Raw genomic sequence first — 22,891 nt, 5'->3', positions numbered from 1 at the left:
GCCACTGCTAGCATGCTCTGTCAGAAGAATCACTGGCTTGGAAGCCAGGCATACCTGGGTGCAAATCCTGGCTCGTTCCACTTCTAGCTACATAACCTGTACATGTCATCTTTCTTGAACCTCAGTTTCTGTATCTGTACACTTCATCCCAGTCTTTCCTGAATTTGTGATAAACTTCGTATTATCATTAAATTAAGTGACAACACAGTGCTTGCAACGATGTAGGCCCTCAATGAATGCTAGGTTTTTTCCCCTTCCTGACCTCCTTATACTTGGGAGAGTTTTATTATTTCCTGGGGTTCCAGATGTCTAAAATATCCCCGCAACAAGTTTCGGGGAAGGGAGGTGGCCGTCAGGCAGTAGAGGGCGCTGTTGCCGCTATCCTCTCTCCGCTCCCCACACCAAAGCAATAAAGCTTTAGTAAACCACTGATCAAAGGTGGCTAAACTCTAAACCCACACTTGCTTTGAACTTATCTAAATGTGTCCCACATGCCTGCAATAACGTTCCGGGTGTATCTGGATGATTTTGAATCTTGTACATTCAGTTTGTAATCCTTCTCACTCCAGGAGGTTTACGCTGTGCCAGGGGGTCAGATGTTTGTTCGTAGAATTATTTAACCCCAATCAACTAATTATTCTGATGAGTTGTATGCCTTTTTCTTTTTGCTTGACCAGACTGGAAACAATGACAGGCATTCAACTGAGATTTACTGTAAAACTTGAACAGACTGGGAATTACGGAGTTCCTTAAACTGCCTCTGAAAATAAATATTTCTGATTTATCTGGCAAGTTGCAGGGGGAAAAAGCAACAACCTCCAAACTCATTAAACTAAGTAAGTCTAACCATGTTTAAAGAAAATGTTGTGGGAGGTAATATTCCCTAGATGTTTAGATGAAAACTGTTCATAGCAAATCTTCATGCCTTTTTGTTTGTTTGTTTAAGGAATTATTTGTGCAAAGCAACATTCGTGCTCCCAGGGTTGCAATCGTTTATCTAGTGTGGGTTCTGGGGCAGAAGGGTGTAAATCAAACAATTTTTTATTAAATTTCCAAAGTTCTTAACAATATTAAATGTCCAAAGGACTTCATTTATCAAGCAGCATGTGTATGATTTATCCAAGCTCTCTGGTTGGGATCTTAGGAGACTCTAAAAGGCTACACAGGAATGGTGTAACCTTAGTATATAATGACATCCTTCTTTCTTTTCTAGTTCGCAGAGTTTTTCCCTAGTAATTTATACCTAACAAGATAAATATGAAAATATGAAAAAATAAATATGAAAAAAATAAATACGAAAACATTCCTATAAAAAAATACAGTACGTCATTTAACTCAAAATATCATGATTCCAATATATCATCCATACAAAATTATCAGATATTTTCCATTCTTTTTTATACTATGTCTCTGAATTCCGGCATGTATTTTATATTTTTAGCACATCCTCATTTGGACTGGCTACACTTCAAAGTGCTCAACAGCCACATGGGAGTAAAGCTATGGTGTCAGTCAGCTGGGGTTTAATCTATGCCTGGAGAGCCCGGAGCCACCCGGAAAGGTGGAGCAGCTGAATCTATTCTCCTGGCTGGAGGTGGGGATACTATTTCTTTCTCTTCATTCCCCATTCCCTTGCCCTTCCTCCTCTTTGGTACCATGCATATAATGTATGCTAACCATGTGCCAGATACCAGACACTGTGCTGGGCATTGTAAATGCATTATAATCCTGCAAGAGTCAGAGATCTTACTTTATAAAAAAGTATAAAGTAAATGAAATAACTAAATAATGGCAATGAGAGCATAATGGTTGAGAGAACAGACTTGGGAGCTATTCAGACATGTTTCTGCCACTTCCTGTACACCTTGGGGAAGGCATTTCTTAACTTCTCTAAGCCTTGGTTTTAATAGCTGTTAAATGGACGTAACAAAAGCACCTCCCTTATAGACAGTTCTGTGATTTAAATGAGACCATGCCTGTGTTGGGGACCATGTCTGTATTTCAAAGTTTCTTCTGGCTGGTCTGAGAATTAAATTGACATGAGACAGATGAACAGAAGAAAAACAAATCTGATTTTGTATTATGGGAACCCTCACATGTATGAGGGGTTTAATAATGGAAAAGTTAAATGAGGTATATGTACCTTCTTGAGCTAAGGAATGGGGTAGGGGGCTGGGGCTTCAAAGGGGAGGAGGGCAATAAGAACAGCTTAGTAATTAGGTGACTGCCCTGCCATACAGATGAATCATTCAGATAAAACTTATCTCTGATAATAATTCTTATTCTGGCAAAATCCCTCCGTTTAGATTCTTCTAGGTATTTAAGGAAGGGTAGAAAGTTTCTCTTAAACCGGCAGGGTTTTGATTACCTTCCGCTCCAAATAGTTCAGATGCCAAAGTAGCAATTTTGGGGAGACCCGTTTTGAACCCTTCGACCTGCAAAGCTGTATCCACTCATATATTAATATCATTAAAAGGGGTAAATGTGGGGGTACTTTAGAATTTGTAGCACATTAGACAAATATTTTTAATGCTTGTACTACTGATGAGCAAAAAATTTAAGTGACCTAGCCAAGGTAATACAGCTAATGAGCAGTAACCACGTTCTCGCCCAGTTTGCCTGTCTCTAAAGCAATTATTTCCTGCCGTTTGTTTATAGTTACAATACAGACTAAATTTGTACTGATGCTGTGACGTAAAATGAAAAGGTCTCTTGAAAGAGAAATTCTTGATATCTGCGTTCTCTTAGAAGCAGAAGTCGGGGAAATTCTGGGTGTTTTATTCTGTTTTGTTTTTTGCGTAAATAAGAATTTACTGTTTTAAAAAACTAGACAAGGTACCCATAGAAGATTAAATTTAATTTTCTTTGCTCCTTTCTTCTTTTTGACTCATTTTAATAGGGAATGGTGCCTTGCATATATTGGCATTAAATTCATGCAGGTTGTATTAAATCAAATTTGCATTTTACTAAAGGAGAGAGATACTAAGGCTATTATTCCCTATTAACAATGTATTTATAGGGACATGTATTTCTCATCTTTTAAGACAAAAAATTTCTTGAAATTTGACAGTACTTGTAACAGTTTCTGTGTGTAAAAAAATTTCTTCCCACCAAGTTAGCAAAAACAAAACAAAACAAAGGTCAGTGCTATATTCAGTTAACTGTACCATTTTGAGTATGCCCAGATTGTATACTTTCCATTTGTTCCAGAGGATTGTTTATTCTACTCTTTACCTACAAAAGCTCTCCAACTGCTTTCATCTCGTTCTATTTTTCTGTCACTCTTTTGTCTTCCCTCGCTGCTGCTTTAGGACTCCTAGGAGATTCCTAGGAGAGGTCACTTGAACCAGTGAGCAGGGCTGCAGGCTTCGGAGAATCAAGTGGCTAGGCTAGCACAGTGTTAGTCCAGGGTCATGGCTAGCCTCGAGTGTATGCCCCACCCACAACAACCACCCCAAAGAAAACCATGCTCCACTCCATTTTCAACTTGCAATAACCTATGTGAGTCCTAGTTACTTATTGTTTTACTTTCTGAAAGAAAAGTCAAGGTCGGGACATGTCTGGATACGTGGGTTTCAGTTTGGTCTGCCTCTGCCATGTCATTTCTTCTCCTTAATCTTAGATAATGACCCCTGTAATTTCTCCCCAATGACCCCACCATCTGGCTACTGTTTAACTTCTATACCTTCTCTTTCTCCAATCCTGACTTCACTGAACTAGAACCACACCACAGGCCTTCAGACGTGCTCTTCCCTCTGTCTGAGACACCCCTCTCCTGCTCCTGTTCCTGACTATTTCCTGTTCAGCCTTAGCAGGGAAACCAGCCCCTCAACAAGCTGGTTTTTCTCTTCTCTTCTCCCCTCCTCTTTCTTCCTACCCTCCCACCCCTCCCTCCCTTCCTTTTCTTTTCTTTTTAAAGTAAGCTCCATACCCACCGTCAAGCTCAATGTGGGGCTTGAAATCATGACCCTGAGATCAAGACCTGAGCTGAGATCAAGAGTTGAACACTTAACCAATTGAGTCACCAAGGTACCCTGGGAGCCGATCTCTTGATCCAGGCCCTCATATGGGTTTCCACAGCATCCTGGTTTTCCCCGCCACCCCGACTCCCCAGCTTTCATTTGGAATTACTTGTATACTGTCTGGTTTGCCAGCTAGAATGTATGCCTAAAGGTAAGGATACTGATTTTTTTTTTTTAATTTACTCCTGTGTCTTATACTTGGCACATAGTTGGCACTCAGTAAATATCCTCTGTTGGGGGTAGAAAGCAACTGAGCAGGGCATCTTAGGAAGCCTCCCCAGCCTGCTACCACCTTCATAGCCTTTGCCCCAACTGTAATGGGGTATGTAATAAGACAAACATTTCTATTCATCATCCAAAGCGTTCTTGGGAAGAGCACTATATTTGTTTAGAAGAAATAATGAAATAGCTGATATATGGTTCAGAATATGGACTTTGAGGATAGATTTCCTGGTTTTGAGTCATGGTTCTGCCACTCAATGGCTGGAAAACCTTGGGCAAACTACTTCTCTAGGCCTCAGTTTCTTCATGTGTAAAATGGTGGTGAAAATAACAGCACCCATCTTAAAAGGGCTGTTGTGAGGATTATATGAATGAGTACACACAAGGACTGAAGAATTACTGGATACAGAAACAGTAAGTGCTCGCTGTAATTATTACTATTAGTAAACCATTATTAGGGGCTGGGTGTGAACCAAGGTTGATCACCAAATTCTGCTTGTCAGGAGAGCGGTTCTGCTCACTGTGGGCTTTCTGTTTTGTATGTTTGGGGAGAGTTGCTGAAGCCAAGCTGATTTACTATGCCAATTAGAGATGAGATAATTTTGACATTGGCAGGAGAGGGAGGCAAGAGCCATTTTGTACATTCAACAAATATTTACCGTATGTCTATTTTGTGCTAGACATTCCAAAAAAATCAAGAAGGGAGAGAGAAGCTAAAGAGTCTGGGGGAACTCAGGGAGTGTGGGGGGCAAACGAGTTTCTCTCCAGTGGGTGCAACACAGCAAAGGAGGATGTTGAGAGAACAGAAGTGCTAAGGCAGGAAAATAAAGCGTCTGCTATAGGATGTATCATGTAAATCCTCCCTTCCATCCCCTACAAAATCTTCAATAAAGTTTTCATTGCTCACTGGAGAGAGCTTGAAGAAGGGGAAGATAGCAGATATCTGGGTTATAACTGTTAGGGGAAAGAAGCTATAGACAAAAATCCCTTCCTTACTCTTGTGTACTCCCAGTAAGGAAGGATTACGGCGCATGCAATATTTAATGATTATAAACGATACCTCCATGCATCGTATAATACAAGACTCTTTACAATGAATACAAATTAAACAGTACCAATAGCAACCATATAACTGAAAAGAAGAGGCATTATTCAAAACAGGAAACCTTGGACTTTGAAGGAAAAGGAGCCTCATACTTGGGAGTCACATTTGACCACCAACCAGCCCCTTTGTGGTTCATTAGTCGTTGCTGTGATTCCTCAGCAGCTATGACTTGTTATTTTATAAACCACTGGTTAAGAGGATGCAGGCTTTCTTAAACATAAATATCCTAAGGTTTAGGTATGGCAGAAAAAAAGGGGTCCACCATATACTTATGGCTCCCATCCTTTTATGACTTCCAGTTTTTCACTTTTTCCATCTTTTTTAAGAATTTGAAAACTTGTCTATAACAACATAAAGAAATAACAATTTAAAGAAACGTATCTATTCCTTTAAAATAACAATTTAAAGAAATGTACATATTTCTTTAAAAAAGCAGCAGCCTAAGAAGTAATCAGTCAGCAAACCAAATAAAACAAAACTATCAATTTGCCTGAATTTCCAAGAGTGAAGTAAATAAAGCTCTGTTGGAATTTACCTACACAAATTGAGACTTTCCAGGGAAGAAAGAAACAAACTAGTGTTTTTTTCTTTTTTCTTAGATTTGTTTACTGTGTAAACCCTGGGTTTTTTTGCATCTTATAATGTGACTACTGATTAAAAAGATATACGATTGTTTATTAATGTTCTCAAGGCATGATGCAAATTCACACCACCTTGGGTATATTTTGCCCCTAAAGCTATGAAGTAAATATGGAAGCATTTTGTAGTTAACAAGGCCAAAATATGTTAATTCAAATAGTTGGCTTTGAATAGGATTTTCCTTTAAATCATTAATAGGAAAATGAAGAGAGCTTGGGTGGTCAAGCATGAAATGTAAATGAGAGTAGTTTTCTTTTTTGTCTCATCTGCCCGTGTTATTTGATGTTAAAATTTAAATTTGATAATGTGGAATATGACCTTATCATGAAACAATGCAGCTTATGCCCCAGATTTTTTGACAGCAGTATTGTAACTATGATTTTTAAGTACCATTTTCAAATGAGAAGTTCAGTGAAAAAATTAGACATTTTGAATTGGTGGAGTCAGAAAATGAGTTTCTCTCTCCTTTTATCTACAGGACCATATTTTTAAATCAAAAACTAAGATAGAGGGTGTTAGAGCAAAGCAGAGACAAACCTAGATCTCTTTAAATGGATGTAAAATCACCAGTGAAATCCCTGAAGGGCCAAATAATACAGGAAGCGTATACTTTTGCCCTCTTATTAAAATGAGGAATATATTTCTTTAAAGCAGAAAAGGGCTTTTCAAACCTCTTTTCAGCTGTGGGTTTCTAATCAGCCTCAGAACGGCAACCGTTCCCCTATTGTCAGGCTGCTGGTGAGAAGTGCAAAAGAGCCACCCGTAACCAGGAGTTCAAGAAAATCAAGGTGGACACCAGGCCTCGCTTCTGCCATTCGGCTACCAGGAAGAAAATTTTAGAAAGAGGTCAGTTTAAAATACACACATTTTAGCCAGGTTTTAAGTATAACTACCTCCTTAAATATAACTGATCCTATGACTATAATCTTTTCAACGGATGTGTCAGTGACCCATTTTCCCCCATTCTTTGGACTGGAGAAAAATAAAAAAGACCTGAGTGTCACACATTTCTATCAAAAAAATGAATTAATTTGTAGCCTTGTAAAACTATGAAGTTTGTGCCAGTTTCCAGATGACCCAAGATTTGGGCTGCTTTACAGGGGTAACTAAATATATGGCTAAGTTAAGAATGATTAAAAACTCATGCTAAAATATGCTGTGTAAAGTATGCTTTACTTTGGAAGGCATCGACAACAGCAATGCACCATTTGCCAGAAATGCATGACTATACCAACAAAATCCTTGCTATTAGGGCACACCCTTGAGCAACTATCACACTGCACTGAGCTCTTGAGAATATTCTGGAAGCATCACTGAGAGCCGCTGCTTCTCAGCAGGGGAAGGAAATGAAATTCAGCAGAAGCAGCAACTTTTGGAAGGAGAAACACAGTTTGCCTCTTAGGATGCTTCTCTCCCGGAATGGGTTTACTGAGAGCTCCGTTCCTCCGGAGCTTTAAATCTGTGGACCGTTGACTATCACTCCGCCTCTTTTGAAGTTACAAAAATACCTTCTGTGTGGCGGGAACAGCAAGTTTGGAAAATTAAATGGGTAAAACTTCAGAAAATTCAGATGACATACATGCAATAGCATTCCATGAAGAATTTATTCAACCCAATCCCTTGCATGTAATTAACCAAGACACACAAAGTCTCCAAATTTTGCACTCCAAAAAAGGAGGGAAAATGCAAGGGTCCTGTGCAGCTACCAGGACCTACTGAGAGCCACTTTGTTACAAATGTATCCAAAGTCCCCAGCACCAGAGACTTGTGGGGCGCCGCTCGTCCTGGCTGCACTCGCTCGGCAGCTTCCAGAGGTGGCGGTTGTGCTATGAAGGCAGACCCTGCCAAGCTGGCCGACAAGATGCTGCGTACCCCCAAGTGCTCGCGGTGCCGGAACCACGGTTTCCTGGTGCCGGTCAAGGGCCACGCGGGCAAGTGTCGCTGGAAGCAGTGCACCTGCGAGAAGTGCTACCTGATCACTGAGCGCCAGAAGATTATGGCAGCACAGAAGGTGCTCAAGAAGCAGGCCTCCGAGGAGGAGCAGGAGATGGCCCTTGGCGCACACGGGCCGGAGCTGTTGTCTGGGGCTGCGGCCGCTGTCCCGGGCCCAAGCCTCCGCCAGCTGCTTCCGCTGGCTGTTTCGGGAGACCGGGAGCTTGGCCCGGAGTGCCGCGTGGCCGCGGGCTTCCCCGAGAGGCCTCCGCGGGGCCCGAGCCCAGGCCCGAGCGCCTTCCAGCCAGTTCTGGGCAGCCGCGGCCACGTGGGGCTGAGCGAACGAGCCACCGTCGCTATGCCCAGTTCCGTGGGGCCCCAACTTGGGGCGGAGGCCGCAGGCAAGGGCTACCCCGGCCGCTTGGAGCTGCGCAGGCCGCTGCGGCCCATGCCCAGCCCGCCGTTCGCCGACTTCGGTAAGATTCCCCTGCCCCGCGTGGCCTCGGGCACCCCCCCGCCCCCCGGGATGCCTCTACGGGTTGCAGCCTCCCTGTGCCCCACTCCAGCGGCCCGGGCCACCCTGGATCGTGCCGGGACGGGCCTTTGGGGTGTGGGTGTGGTAAATGCTTTCAGAGGTACTCTTGCTGTGGAAAGCCGTTCTCTATGTACAGATTTGGGTTGGGGGCCATTTTGCAAGAAGATAAAAAGAGAGCTAAAAAGTAATGGGTGGTTCTGGCAGCTTTTAACATATAGCTTCTTGCCTTAACGTCTTGGGAGAAAGAAAATGGCCCCCAACCCCTTAACTGTGGCTTCTCCTCCAGGAAGACGCCTTAGCTAGATGGGCCCTACTGCACTTGCGCACTTCTTCCCGCGCTTTTCTTGGGCTGGTGGCGCCTTTTTTAAGGCGCCCCGGTGGGTGGGCCTGCGCGACGATGACTGCGCATGTGCAACCGTGACTGCGCATGCGCACTCTTCCCTTTCCAGTTGCTGGAGGCTCCTCCCAGCCAACTTCCTTTGGACAGGCCTGGCCCAATGCGCCTGCGCACCCGTTGCACCCTTTTCCAGAAGGTGGGAATGAGACAGTTCTCTGCACCCCACTGGAGAACGGTTGGTCTATTGAAATTGCCTCTTTTTCCTCCCTTCCCACCATATGCCTGAATTACATGGTTCCTTATGTCTTGGTGGTTTTCAGTATTAAAGTACAGTTTCAAGTCACATATAGATTTGAGGCTCTTTTGGGGGTGCAGACACGTGATTTCTTTTGGTTTTCTCTATGGCAGTGTGGTAGAAAGAGCATAGGAGACTGGGAGACTGCTCAGGCACCTTAGGCAAGTTCCTTCCTTCTGTGGCTGTCTCTCCCCTCTATGTGAAGGGGATTGGCCTGGAGGCTCTCTGAAAGCCAGTTCTGCCTTGTGAGACAGTCTAAGAAAATTTAGGCCCCCAAGAAACTAGAGGGGGAAGACAGACCTGAAACAGCAATTCTAGAAGATAACTTTCCACAGACATAGTGCCTTTCTCTGTTCCATCTCAACAGGGGTTGAGCACTTAACCGTTCCACAACACTAGTGATGAAGACGCAAAGAGGGAAAAGTCACATTTGTTGCCTTCAAGGATCTTGCCCTCATGGGAGGGACAGTGCTGATCAAGGAATCATGCAAATCAGTGTATAGAGCTCAAATAATTGATGGTTTTGTTGTGGTCTGAGGGAAGAGTCAGCTGAGTACTGAGGACTTTCTGAGGCACAGTGGGGTTAGCGGGGAAAGCCTTCTAAACTGAGGGAGCAGCATCTGCAAAGGCTGTGAGGTTGATGAGAAAGAAGAAGCTGCTGGGTTATAGTGCATGAGGAGGCCAGAGTGGAGGCAGGAACCAGCCCTCATGGGGCTTTATGGCTGTGCCAAGGACTTTTTCTAAGAGCTGTGGGACATGGCTGAAGGGCTTAAAAAGCAGAGAGGATCAAAAGCATAATGGATGTGGGAGTTTTTTGTAAGTGGTTTTGAGTGTTGTGCTGCTACCTTTGTAAAGTGATGTGATGCTCTTTTCTCTAGCTCTGTGTGTTTTTAACGTTTCCTTCATTGCTTACTTTTCCAGGGTTCCCTCTGAGCATCAGCTCAGACTGTGTGGTGGGGTCCGAGTACCTGGAAAGAGACCCTTCTAAGCTGTACCCCAGCTGTTCCAACATGCATTCTTACTGCCCATTCCCACTGGGCTATCAAGATGGCTCCCCAACCCCAGGGATCCCTCTGCAGCGGGGCTTCCGGCATGTGTCCTGCAGCCACTTCCATGGAGGGGCCTTGGTAAGTCCCGTCCCCATTCCTTTCCCAGTTCCTCCTTATCCCAGATGCCACATTGCTCTTATGGATGCTCAATCCCAGAAAGCAAACTGATGGGGCAGTCTGTGCCAGGCCCTGAGCACTGGCAGGACGGGTACAACACTGACCTTGTGCAGTGTACACCTCTCAGAGGGTACGCATGTGGGCAAGTCCATTCATGTGTAAACAAGTCAGCCTGGCTGTCTGGGCCATGGCATGTGCTTTTCAGAGCTGGGGGATCAGGCAAGAAGGAACACAGAGACACCTCAGATAAACCTGGGGGGCAGCTGCACGGTACCCCCGACTGAGTGAGTGACTGCCAGTCTGGACTGACGACATGTTGGGGCCAGAAGGGCTTTATTTCGCTGAGGATCAGGAAGGAAGTCTCACTGTCCTGGCACCACACAGTTGAGGGCAGAGCTAGGAGCAGACGTAGGTCCCTTGCCCAAAGATAGGGGCCCCTTGAGACTTCGGGCTGCTTTTGGGAGGAATTGAATGTTAGTCATGAAAAATAGGGAAACCTTCCACCAAACACCTGTCACCTCAGGAAATATTTGTTGAAAGAATGGATGAGATTTAATTTTTTTGTAAGATCATTGGTCCTAGATGAACTGCGGTGCTCTTTAAGCCTCGAGTTTTGAATACGGAGTATGGAGGAGTCAGGTCGTCCCTGCTGTGTGAGGTACAAGTTGGGGAGACCAGGTTTTTTGGCCTTGGTTACCAGCTCCTTCCAGACCAGAGTGGCTAAAAGCCCTTTCCCTTTTGGCAGCCCTGAGGTCAATCAGGACTGCAGGATAGTCAGAGGCCTGGGTAACCAATTCTGACTTGGCCCCATTGGGCTGGACCTGTGGGGCACGTTGTCTTGAATGCAGCTCAAGTTCATGAAAACGTAGACCACCATTACCTTTCCTCCCTCCCTCAGAGCTAAATGCCTAATCCTGGGTGTTAGATGTTTCTCTTGGGTGGAGGGTAGAGAAGAGTGAGGACTGAGCAGCCTTCTTTGTTTAATGTGGAAAGTGAGAAGAAAGAAGAGCGCTTGATATTTTCTTAGCTGCAGAACAGAGCCAGTGGAATTCCGCCACCCCCTCCCAGATGTGTCCACACAGGTCAGGCAAACAGGGCCCTGGGTCCCCACTCTGGCTGCAGCCCCAACAGCATCTCTTCTGTCTATTTTAAACATTGTAAAGTTTTACATAAGTCATTTTCCATTGATTCAAGGCAAAAGAGTTTGAAAACCACTGGTCTTGATAATTTCCAAGATGCCTACTGACCCCTGTGTGAGCCATCAGGGTACGCTGCATTACCACACTGTAGAGTAGAAGACGACGACTCGGGGAAGCAAAGTATTTGTTTGTGGGCACAGAACTGGGGAGGGAGGGTCTGGGGTTCAGATTACATAGCTGGTCAGTAACAGAGCAGTCCCTAACCTGGAGCCCTGGTACTCACTGGGGACACCCTTCAGGAGGTATGTCTGTCATGCAGAGACAGAGCAAACATGGCCCTTGACTGTCACCACCACCCCTGCCACACCTGAGCTTTCATGCTGGCCACCCCCATTACAGCCCCAAGGAGAGCACAGAGCCTCCAGCCTTCACACAAAGAGGGGGCTCTGGCCAAGTGAAGCACGCACCCACCGTCTGCTCACACAGAAGCTTGGATGGAGCCTGGCGTCCAGGGTAGAGCTCTGATTGACAGGCTTGCCAGACGGCCTTTGTTAAGAGTGTGATCCCAGTTGGTTTATCTGGGCCTGAGCTGCCACCATGGGCCCCAGGCAGGAGCTGTGATCCAGGGAGAGACTTGGCTGAGCAGCTTGGAATTAAAGCACTAATAATCCCCCTTCCCACCCCCTTCACGTCTGGATAGAGGATCAGGCATTTATTTCTGATGTTGTTTCAAGACCCAAGAGCCTATGAACTGCTTTCATCCTTGTCCTGCTGCCCTCTGCCTGGGCTTGGAGATACTCCCCAGAGATGTCTTCAGCCTCCTATTCCTGTCTCTGCCCCATTTGCTGCTTCTTCACTTCCTCTGTTCTCTTCCCACACAACAGCACAAGCTTGGAGTTGGACAGACCTGGGATCCAGTCCTGCCTCCGATGTTTACTAGCCATATGGCCTGGGGAAGCCATCTAACCTCCGAGGGTCTGACTCAGGTTCTCAGTCTGGCCGGTAGGGGAAAGAGGACCTATCTCATAGGGCCGTTGACAGATTGAAGAAGATGTAATGCATGGAAAGTGCTTGGCACGGGGTCTGGCACGTAGTAGATACTTGAAGGTGGGCTTTCTTCCTTTCCTTGTTAGGAAAGGCTGGAAGAATCTAAAGAGATTGTTGCAGTCTGCCTCAAGGCTTTAATGTGCTCACGTGTGACTCACCGATGTGGGGGCAGTGCGTGGGGTTTCTCAAACTCCTTTGTCAAAGGACACTTTTAAGAGCACATAAAATATCTTATAGGACACCAGGTTCTCCAGAACACAGCTTGTAAAGTGCTCTGAAGTTTCTGGATGCAGAAGTAAATAAGAGGAACTACATCTGAAATTTATTATGATTTTTTATTGCGTTCACATCTTTCTCTGTTCAGCGCTAAGCTGTGTAGTCCTCCCTCCAGACGCCCCCATTCCAGCCTCAGGCTCCTGTGGCACAAGCGCGGCTTCCATGTCCGGAAGAAGGAGTAGCTGCACAGAGGGCGGCCCGCCTAAGCCGCTTTGCTGAGGACCCCCAGCCGCCCTTGCCTCAGGAATGGCTGCACCGCACCCAGCTCTTCTGTGGTGTTAGAATAGGGCCTCCAAGGCCCCCTGACTCTCCAGTCTTAAGTCCTCAACTGTACCAGGAAAAGGGACCACAAGCGGTTGGGATGCATTCAGACCCTTCCGCAGCACGAAGCAATAGAGTCCGACAGATGGATCCAGCTCCGCCTCTGCCGCTTACCAGTTCTGCGGCCCGGGGCCCAGAGCTTGCCCTCACGGACACAGTCTGTCATCGTTATAGTGAGGAGCGTCGTGGGGTCCTGAGGGTGGAAGGAGGTTCTGCATCTATGCCTATACGAGAGGGCTCAGTATGACTTTGTGCCTGAATTCCTTCTTCCCTTCAATCATTTGGTGGGTATTTGCCAAACACCATGTCTCAAGTGTCTTGTGCCCAGGTGTGGGGGCCATACGGTGAATCTGCCCCTTGGGGGGACACTCCCCCCCCCCCCCCCCCCCATTGAGGAGCCTGTCTGACTAACCCTCTCCCTTTCTGGCTTGCCTGCTGCAGGTGCCCGAGCCGGTGGGAGACTACCAGCCCAGCTACTACCCTCCGCCGCCGCCCCCGCCGCCGCCGCAGCCGCCGCAGCCTCAGTTTCTCCCGCCGGGGTTCCTGTCTGCGCTGCACTTCCTGCCGCCGCTGCCGCCACCGCCGCCCCCGGCATCCTTCTCTCTCACTGTCCTATCTGATACGGACAAGGAAACCACTGGTAAGTGGGCTCCAGTCCGCCAATTTCTGGGGAGCCAGGAAGGTTTTCCAGAGGAAGGGGGCCTGCTCTGAAGTGGATGCGGAAAGAAGGGAAATGGAGAGCAGAAATTAGAATGCACTGGGCCCAGGCTTGAGCTTTTTCCTTATACACCTCCCTTTATTCCATATGCAAGCATCCTCAAGAGGGAGTCCCCAGTCCCAGGTGAGAAAACCAGTGGAACCCAGAGAGGCTCCAGGTGCAATGCTGATTCCCTGCCCATACACGCTTCCACGGTGTGCAGGTTGCCATGCGTGCTGTGTGTTGAGAAGACCGGAGGCGCCTGGCCTCTCTGGCTTGGCTGGGGCGTCTCCAGCTAGGGAGAGATTAGATGCTGAGCCTGGAGCAGCGGCTGGGGCTAGGCTGGGGCTGCTAGGGGTGACTCTTCTGCCCCCGGCTGCTCGGTGGAGAGAAACAGGCCAGGAGCTAGGCCTGTCTTCGCCTCTGTAAAATGGGTCCTGTCATGGGGTGACTGTGACAGTCAACTGAAAATCGGGATGTAAAAATGCTTTAGGTTTTCTGTTGAGGGCTCTTGCAGCTTTGAAGGTTCTAGGATTTTTTACCTTTTCAATCCTTCCCTGAGGCTCCTTAGGAAAGAAAAGGAAGTGAGAGACCTGTTGCACACTTGCTGTGTGTGAGACCCCCGGACCCGCGGGCTGGAGAGATGACGTGTAGCTTGAAGCACGCCGGCCGCGGAGCCAGACAGCGGGGTTGTGGGTCCTGACTTGGGCCCTTAGCAGCTGTGGGGCCCACAGCAAGTCCCTTCCATCCTTGTGCCTCAGCTTCACCTTCTGCCAAGGCAGACGGGTGGTCCCTACCTCAGGAGGGGATTCTGAGGACTAAACAGAACATGAGCCCGAGGATGGCCTTAGTGTGCATTCTTGTTTACTGTTTCCCCTCATCCTCTTGCTGATGTGATCTATCGTGAGGCAGAAAGACGCGGAGGTTCAGAGCCGTGGGGTAGCTGGCTTCTCACCGCCCGGCTGGAGGGTCAGTTGGACTCTGTGTCGCGGGTCCCAGGTTCGGTTGCCAGTGTCCGGACACCCAGTAGAGGAAAGGCAAAGTCATCCTCCGCTGGGGCTGGGAGTGGGGAGAATGCCTTACAGAAAGTCTGCATCTGAAAGTAGGTCATTCCCCTCTTTGTAAATCCAGCCCCTCTTCTTTGTCCTTCCCAGATGACCAGGAGCAGGATGCCGAAGTGCCTGCAGCGCCGCCCTGTGAGCCCAGCCAGCCGCCCTCTCAGAAGCCGTCTGACTAGGCCCAGGCCCTCGGGCCAGCAGGGTGGGGGTGGGGGGTGTTCCAGCAACGATGTTCTCGTCCACTTTCAGCCATGTGTAGGGAGGAAGGATAGTGGTGGGTGTAAGATGGCAGTTCATTTCCATTTCAAGACAGGAGGGAGGAGGGTGATTTCTAAAGTTCTCTCGATTCTGAGATGTGGGATTGACCAGGAGCGTGGAGGATGGTTAGCAGGGGAGGGCCAGGGCTCTGAGGATCACGGGGCTGGTGGAAGCTCACATTTAGGAATGAATTTAACCAAGTCTGGGTTGTGCGGCTGTTAAACTCACTCCCAGATGCCGTCTTTGATTTCCTCAGGCCCCGCTTCAGGACAGGAGGCAGCATCTAGTCCAGCCTTCTGCTTCTGCCTCTGTTTGGTCCCAACTGGGAGCAGCACAGACACCAAGCCCCCAGCACATCCAGGTGGTCGGTGTGGGCAGCAGGACCCTGAGCACTGATAGCCAGTTCCACAGCGTTCTTCCCTGCTGCTCTGGCCCGCAAGGGCTGCTTGGCCACTGCCCTCGCCCCATCTCCAAGGGGCTTCTCTAAGCATTCTGACCGCTGGGGCTGCTTCATCTCCCCTCCATAGTTTAAGCCATTATAGGCATTATTTCTGGTTTGAAAAAAATCTATTACAGTTTGACTATTTGATATTTTTATAATGATTGCCAACTTTAAAAAGTAGGCTGTTCCTAAGCATTGATGCAATTCTCAGAGAGTAGAATGTGCTTCTAAACCATCTCTGTATCCACTTCCTCTCTGGGGTCAGTTGACTGTTGAAATAAAATAAGCAGTAGAAATTGTTGTGGAAAGTTTATTTTCTCTTTAAATCCTTGTGGGAGGTGGTGTTGGGTAGGGGGTTGGGTCAGGGCCTGGCCTGCCTCCCTTCTCCCTTTGCCTCTGTTAGCAAGCAAGAGGCTTAGGCCAGGCTACTGGATTTTTTACTATCATTGTTGGTTTTATCACCATATTGTTTTTTTTTTTTTTAAAGCAGTGGAGAGCTTTTGAGGAAATCTGATGCAGATCCCAAAATATAAAGATGTCTTTTTGTTTCCCTCACCCAACTGTGGGGGTGGACAGAAAAAGCCTTCTGGAGAAGTTGGGGTCTCAACTCCATCTTGAAAGTGGAAGTAGGCACTTCCTATAGGGGGATGTGGAGAGTGGGGGACCTGGAGTGAAAGATTGTGGGTAAGAGACGGTGTCCTGTTCTCTGTCCAGGAAAGGACTGGCATTCAAGAGAACAGGCTGACCTGCTTCCTGCAACTTGCCTGCAGGCAGGGGTGTCCCAGCATGGTCACAGGACAAGTGGTAGGACGATCACTGAGAAGTGATACTCGGCTGTTCTCCCAACATAAGGGCAGTGGCTGGGCCTGGGGCTGCTCTTTTGGAAGGCCCTGGAATAGGATATAGTCTTAGAAATGTTTCAGTTACTGCTTTATAGAAAGTTCTTCCAGCGGGGCTGATCTAAGCGTGCCGAGGCCCATAGGTCAGCATTGGCTTCAGTCTGGACCTGATGATGTGACTTCAGACTAGCCTGGCTTTGAGGCTGAAGCTCCCCCCATCCCAGCCCTCCCCTCAAAAGTGCTGGTTGTGCCCTGGGTCCACAGCGCTGCAGGAGCCCTGCCCTCACTGGGCCTTTGCGTGTCAGTGTGGCCAAGCAAGCCTGGATCAGTGCCCCTACTTTTTCATTACACTTTGTTTTATCTTAGACTCCATGTTTTGAAAGCTTTTTCAGCCAAACTGCATTAAAGTATTTCTGTTCAACACACACACACATAAGAGTTATAAAAGTTTGACTACATGGACTCCATAGCAATCCAGACCAGTGCAAGAAAGCGAATATTTATTTAAGCCTGTGGGGTTTGAGATGGGAAGTTCTGGCCTGCTGAGAAGGGCAGCAGTATCTGTTGCTGGAGTTTGTGTCCACAGGACTCCACAAAGGGAGGATTTCTCAGTTCTAGAGGCCTGTGATCTGCTGAACCTCTTGAGACCAGTTCGCATCTTTCCTGGAAACTTGAGGGTGCTGGCCGGGGTGAAAAGAACTGTAGGGCAGGATTGGAAACCTGCCGTCTTCCCTTGCCCCTGGTGTGAAGTTCAAGTTTTGATAGTCCCAGCTTGCCCTTGTGTGTGTGTTCTCACCATGCTTGCTTACCTCGTAGGGGTCAGTGGACACCTGCTCCCTTTCCTAGTAGCCTTCCCAGTCAATCCAGTCTGTGCCCCCTGAATGCCCTGTTCCTCCAGGCTGTCCCTTCAGCAACAGCATGAGCACTGAAACATCAGATCTGCTCATATTGCTGCTTTGCTCACACACCTTCTATGGCTCCCTGCTGCTCTGAGGCCAACATTTTCAACAGAGTCGGCCTCCCCACCTCTCCAGCCTCCATTCTTCACAAGCTAGCCCAGTCCAGTTCTTGCAGTAGAGTGCAGAAAAGGATGAGAAGAGAGAAACGCAGCCAGGAGCAGCACTGCTCATCCCTAAAGACAGACTTGGCTATAAGCTTGGAGAATGTTCTGGAAGGCAGCTGGCTGGCATTGCGGGACGCCAGGTGTACTGTAAGGGCGCCGCCAGGAGGGGGCGCGCGGGCAGCAACTGTGGGCGGGGCCTGTTGCCTAGCGATGGGCCATAAAGAATCGTGCAGGTCCCACGCCAGCGGAGGCGAAGGAATAGTTTTTCTGCAGCTCCGGGCTTGAAGCGCCCCCCCAGAGACCTGGGGTCTCCCGGGAAATCAAAGCGATGAGCGTCTAGTCTGCCTTAGGTGATTGCTAGCCGGTCCGCAGTCATCTTTGCAATGTCCTGCCTAGGAAATAGGTGCCCTTTTATCTTCGTCTTCAGACACCAGCCCCAACCCTGCGCCCCCATAGAAGGTGAAGGGAAGAGGGGTTTTACCATCTGTATTTTATGAAGGAAAGTGAGGCAAAGAGAGGGATAGTGATTTGCCCAAAGTCACGTAGCTTCTACGTGACCAGGAGGGTGCAGAGGAACACATACATCCCTGAGCACCAGTCACAGTTTTTAATATCCTTTTCTCCCTGAGTTACTATCTTCAGATTTTTTTTAAATCAGGTGAATGCACCCTAGTTTCTGAGCAGATTCTAACATAGCATAGGGAGAGCAGTCTAAGGACGTTGGCCTCTTGAAACCACTGCCCACTCTACTGACCACAGCACACACAGCCCCCTGAGAAAACGCTGAAGTAGGCATCCTGGTGACCGGTGTGAGAAGGGTGCTTGGGATATCTAGGCCAGAAGGCAGGCAGCATTTGCTGGTGCCTGAGCTCTGACTGTGGCCTGGGGTTCACCATAAGCACCACTGTGTGAGCTGGGACTGACAGAACGTTTGGTCTTATCTTTTCTAAGATTTTATTTATTTATTTGACAGACAGAGATCACAAGTAGGCAGAGAGGCAGGCAGAAGAGAGAGAAGAGGAAGCAGGCTCCCCGCAGAGCAGAGAGCCTGATGGCAGGGCTTGATTCCAGGACCCTGGGATCATGACCTGAGCCAAAGGCAGAGGCTTTAACCCACTGAGCCACCAACGCGCCCCAGAATGCTTGTTCTTGAGGTTTGTGTGGAGCAAGGAGGTGTGTCTTCTAAGGCAGCACTAATAGGTTTGATCCCCAAAACCCTTCTGGAGAGAATCTCTCCCACTCTGACACCACCCCCACCCCGGCTTTTCTGGTGAGTGGGGGTGCTCTGCAACCTCTTGTAGACAAAACACATCCCTCGGGCCCTGAGGCAGGGGAGGAGATCCTCTCTCTGCAGCTCTGGGGATCCTAGCAGCTCCTTCCACTCCTGGGTGCTCTAGCTTTGGTGGACCTGGGCCTAGGTTCCTCTTACTTGGGGGCTGCTCAGAGACCTTGGTTGAGGCATGGCCTCTTCTCATTGGCCAAGGCTCAGGGTCTTCAGGCCCTGCTCTTCCTCCTCGCCTTTCTATAGCTGTGTGTTTTGGGGCACATCACATACCCTCTCTGAGCCTCCCTTTGGTTCAGGGGCATGCTGAGAATGCAGGGAGCTCTTGCCTGAAATGTTACCTCTGATACTGCCTCTCAAAGTACAGCGTATGTGGTACCTGCGTTATCAGATGATCGACAGCAGCCTCTTCTTTAAGACTGTGTCAGGGGGTGAAGACTTACAAAGCGTATTAGCTGTGGCTCTTTACTTGCCAGCGCTCCCCATGTACCAGGCACTGTACTGCGCACTTTCCACAAATTGTCTCTGTGAATTCTCACAGTGACTCCCCCAGGCAGACACCACAATACCCCCATCTTACAGACCGCAAGACGGATGCCTTACAGAGGTTAGGTTCTTGTGCTTGGCCATACCATCTCTAAGTGGCAGAGTTGGGGTTAAATCCGAGTTCCACTTGAGTCTAGAGCTAAGTTCCTAGCCACCCTGTACTTTCCTCCTCCTCCACAAGGGAGAGGTATGAGTCCTGGAAAGGTTGTGTTGCCTCCTGGGACTCTGCCCAGCCCAGCTGCCCTTCAAGACGTGGACAAGGTGCCTGCACACAGTAATTCAGCTCAGTTCTCACACAAGGAATGAAATCATTTGAACATTTTTTCCCCCAAACCCTGTAATTTCATTTTGAAAATGAACAAAGAAGCATGAAGTCAGTTTTTTTTTTTTTTAAGATTTTTTATTTATTTATTTGACAGAGAGAGAGCACAAGCAGGCAGAGAGGCAGGCAGAGAGAGAGGAGGAAGCAGGCAGGCTCCCTGCTGAGCAGAGAGCCCGATGTGGGGCTCGATCCCAGGACCCTGAGATCATGACCTGAGCCGAAGGCAGCGGCTTAACCCACTGAGCCACCCAGGCGCCCCATGAAGTCAGTTTTTAAAGAAATGAGTATTAATAGCATATTCACATTTTGATCAAAATCCTTTCACAAGGTTGCTGGGAAATTTATCAATAATAATGCTTGTAATTCAAGTGTAACCCAGCAAAGAGTTTTGACTCTGACTGGGATAATTTCTTACGCTCATTTCTTCATCTCTCTCCAGGAGACGTTTGTTTGTTTCTCTTTAAAAATAATTGAGAATATAAAGAATGCATGGAAATCATACACAGTTTATAAGAATAAGCCAGAAACAGATTTTTCCCCACCTCCATTTCCCCTTCTCGTTTCTCTCCTCACCGATGTCCCCCTTTTTGTGTGTGTCTCCCCCTGCAGAGATAATTTGTACAAGCTTTATTTCATTGATTAATTTTTAATTTTGAGATAATTATATATTCACATGCACTTGTCAGAAATAACACAGAGAAATCTCATGGACGCTTGACCTACTTTCCCCCAATGGTTACATGATGCAAAACTATAGTATAAGATCACAACCAGAAAACTGACATTGGTACAGCCCACCCAATTTATTTGGATTCACTTTCACCTGTTACATTTGAGTTAAATTTTGTATAAGGTGTGATTTTTTTTTTGCCCATGGATGTCCCATGGATGCCCATGGTGTGATTTTTTTTTTTGCTCTAGCACCTTGTATTGAAAAGACCGTCCTTCCTCCATTGAATTGTTTTTACACTTTTGTCAAACATCAATTGAGTCTGCTCGTGTGGATCTATTTCTGAGGTTTTTAATCTGTTCCATTGATCTGCTTGAGAAAAAAAAAAAAACCACACAAATGGTAGCATATGATCCACGCTGTTCTGCACATTTCTCTTTTCATTAACACCGGATCAGGGCTTCTGAGCCTTTTTTTAACCATGGACCCCTTTGTCAGTCTGGGAAAGCCTTTGACCCCTTCACAGAACAGTGCTTTAAATGGATAAAATAAAACACATAAGGTTACAGAGGAAACCAATTATGTTTAATATACTTGTCAAAATAGAGAAATACATTTGTGGTTTAGTAATACATGTATTTCTTTACTAATGCATTAAATAATAAGATTGAGCAGCGGGTGTAATCATTATTAATAGTTTCATAGTCGTGATGTAATTGGTTTTTCTGAGATACCTGCAGCAACTCGAAGGCCCTATGAGAAAATCTATGATTTCTCTGGTGACCAAGTCACCACTAATTCTTCCGGGGTTTGTGGCCTATATTCATAATTGAAGGAAACACTAAATTATAGTTAGAGGTTAGCAAACATCAAGATGTAATTCTTCCCCAGCCAAGTTCACAGAGCCCTTAATTCACTTCCGACCCCAGTCGTGAACTTCTGCATTCAAGTTTGGAGAGCCTCCCAGCTGTCTCGTTCTTCTTAGCAGCTGTGTAGTATTTCGTCGAAGGGATGCCTCTTCCTTTATTTAAGCAGTGCACTGTTACCAGACGTTGAGGTGGTTTCCGGTTGTTTGCTCTGACTGTTGACTTAATTTTATATGTGTTTTTCTCCTGCTAGAATTTTCTTCTCAAGCGGGGACCATCTAGCTGACCCCTTGGGGCTCAGAGACCCTCGGCCAGTGACACGCACACAGCCACTCTGCCGAGGGCATCCTGGCCAGCAGGCCCCAGCCCGTGTCACCCTCCGGGGGGCTGTCCACTCCCCATAGCACGACATCCTTTGCTCCGGCCCGTGAGCCCAGGCCAGGGATCCCACTGCAGCTGTGGTGAGCCAGCGGGCCGGCAGGCCTGGAAGTTTCCCCAAGCTGAGCGGCATCCTGTGAGCAGATGTACGGCTCCTCTGGGCCTTTGTGCTACATTTTATTAACAGCAGAGAGTAAGAGGCTAACATTCTATCCTGTCAGCTCTTCCATTTGAGCTGGTACAGGCTTCGGCCTGTCAGTAATTAGCTGCTGGGTGGTGTCTTTGCTTCATCTTTTTTCTTTTTATAATTGGAATCAGAACATCTTTCTTTCTTTCTTTCTTTCTTTCTTTCTTTCTTTCTTTCTTTCTTTCTTTCTTTCTTTCTTTCTTTCTTCTTGGTAGTAGATGCAGGCCATGGAACACTCTGTGGGGACTTGGCTGTTTTTCCACATTCATGGGCAATTAATTCCCAGCTCTATGCCAGTTCCCCAGCAAACACTGAGTTGCCTTCTGACGTCGTCAGCCATTTGCCAAAACCATTGCTCTCCCCACTCCCTCACCCCTCTTGGGAAAAACAAGCGATAACACCTCAGTCTGAAATGTGTGAAACATACCTGGTTTTGAAACCCTGGCCATTTCACGGTCAGTCTGTCATTAAGCCAGTGCTTTTGAACATCTGGTTTTAGATTTTTTTTCCCCTAATTTGGAGTAGATTTTTTTACTACCGCAGCATATTAACATCAGTCATGGGTGATGTCAGCCACCATCTCCAACATTCAAAACAGCCTGTGCTCTGTTCCTGGAGTCAGCATTTATCAGGCACCTACAGTGGGCCCAGCCTGGTGCTGCCCCTACGATGAGGTGGGATTTTCCTTCCCATGAGCTAACCTGGGCATCCTAACACCCCGATCTGACGACTCCCCCACCCAAACCCCTCTCTGGCTCCCCACTGCTCTGGGACCAAGGCCCAGCTCCCCAGGCTGGCCTATAAGGCCTTTGAAACCCGCAACCCATTTGATTGCTCCGGAGTCTTCTATGTCTTTAGTCCTCTTTGCACTGCAATTTCCCCAAATGCCTATAGGCCTTGCTGGTGCAGTGCCTTCTGCCTCGGCCAGCCCTCCCCTGGGCCTCATCAGCACCTCTGAGGAGCCTGCACAGAGCCTCATGAGGAAGTCTGGACTTGCCTGCGTTTGGGGCCAGCTGTGCCCTGCAAGTTTCCCTGCAAGACTTCATGGCACTCACTTGCCTCTTCTTTGGGTTCATCGCAGGTAAGGATGACCTCTAACTCCCCCGTTGAGGTCACCAGTGATGACCTTGGGGCCAAACCCAGAGGTCAGTTCTCTGTCTTCTGCTCTCTGGACCTCCTAACCCATTTTCATGCATTTCTCTAGACTTCCGGGACGCTCCTCTCTCCTTCCTATCTCCTGGCAGCTC

The 22,891-nt window shown here is 47.6% G+C and overlaps 1 protein-coding gene across 1 annotated transcript; it reads left to right on the top strand.

The window, feature by feature from the left end:
- The first annotated feature begins 7,780 nt into the window (after positions 1-7,780).
- DMRTB1 (DMRT like family B with proline rich C-terminal 1) lies at positions 7,781-15,787 on the top strand. The gene is made up of 4 exons (XM_047727292.1): positions 7,781-8,396; positions 10,009-10,214; positions 13,478-13,676; positions 14,888-15,787. Exons 1-4 carry the CDS (start codon positions 7,817-7,819, stop codon positions 14,968-14,970), a joined length of 1,068 nt encoding a protein of 355 aa, XP_047583248.1. The 5' UTR covers positions 7,781-7,816; the 3' UTR covers positions 14,971-15,787.
- Positions 15,788-22,891: the final 7,104 nt, after the last annotated feature.

The sequence above is a fragment of the Lutra lutra genome, chromosome 4, assembly GCF_902655055.1.
Source record: "Lutra lutra chromosome 4, mLutLut1.2, whole genome shotgun sequence".
Taxonomy (NCBI): Eukaryota; Metazoa; Chordata; class Mammalia; order Carnivora; family Mustelidae; genus Lutra; species Lutra lutra.
Note: the sequence above shows the minus strand (reverse complement) of the source record. Positions and strands in the feature narration are given on the sequence as shown.

What these genes read in the sequence shown, in the direction of transcription:
- DMRTB1 (XM_047727292.1), top strand. Translation starts at nt 7,817, where the DNA reads ATGAAGGCAGACCCTGCCAAGCTGGCCGACAAGATGCTGCGTACCCCC. An exon ending in CCCGCCGTTCGCCGACTTCG is followed by an intron (nt 8,397 to 10,008) that starts GTAAGATTCCCC and finishes TTACTTTTCCAG; the next exon opens with GGTTCCCTCTGAGCATCAGC. An exon ending in TACGGACAAGGAAACCACTG is followed by an intron (nt 13,677 to 14,887) that starts GTAAGTGGGCTC and finishes TGTCCTTCCCAG; the next exon opens with ATGACCAGGAGCAGGATGCC.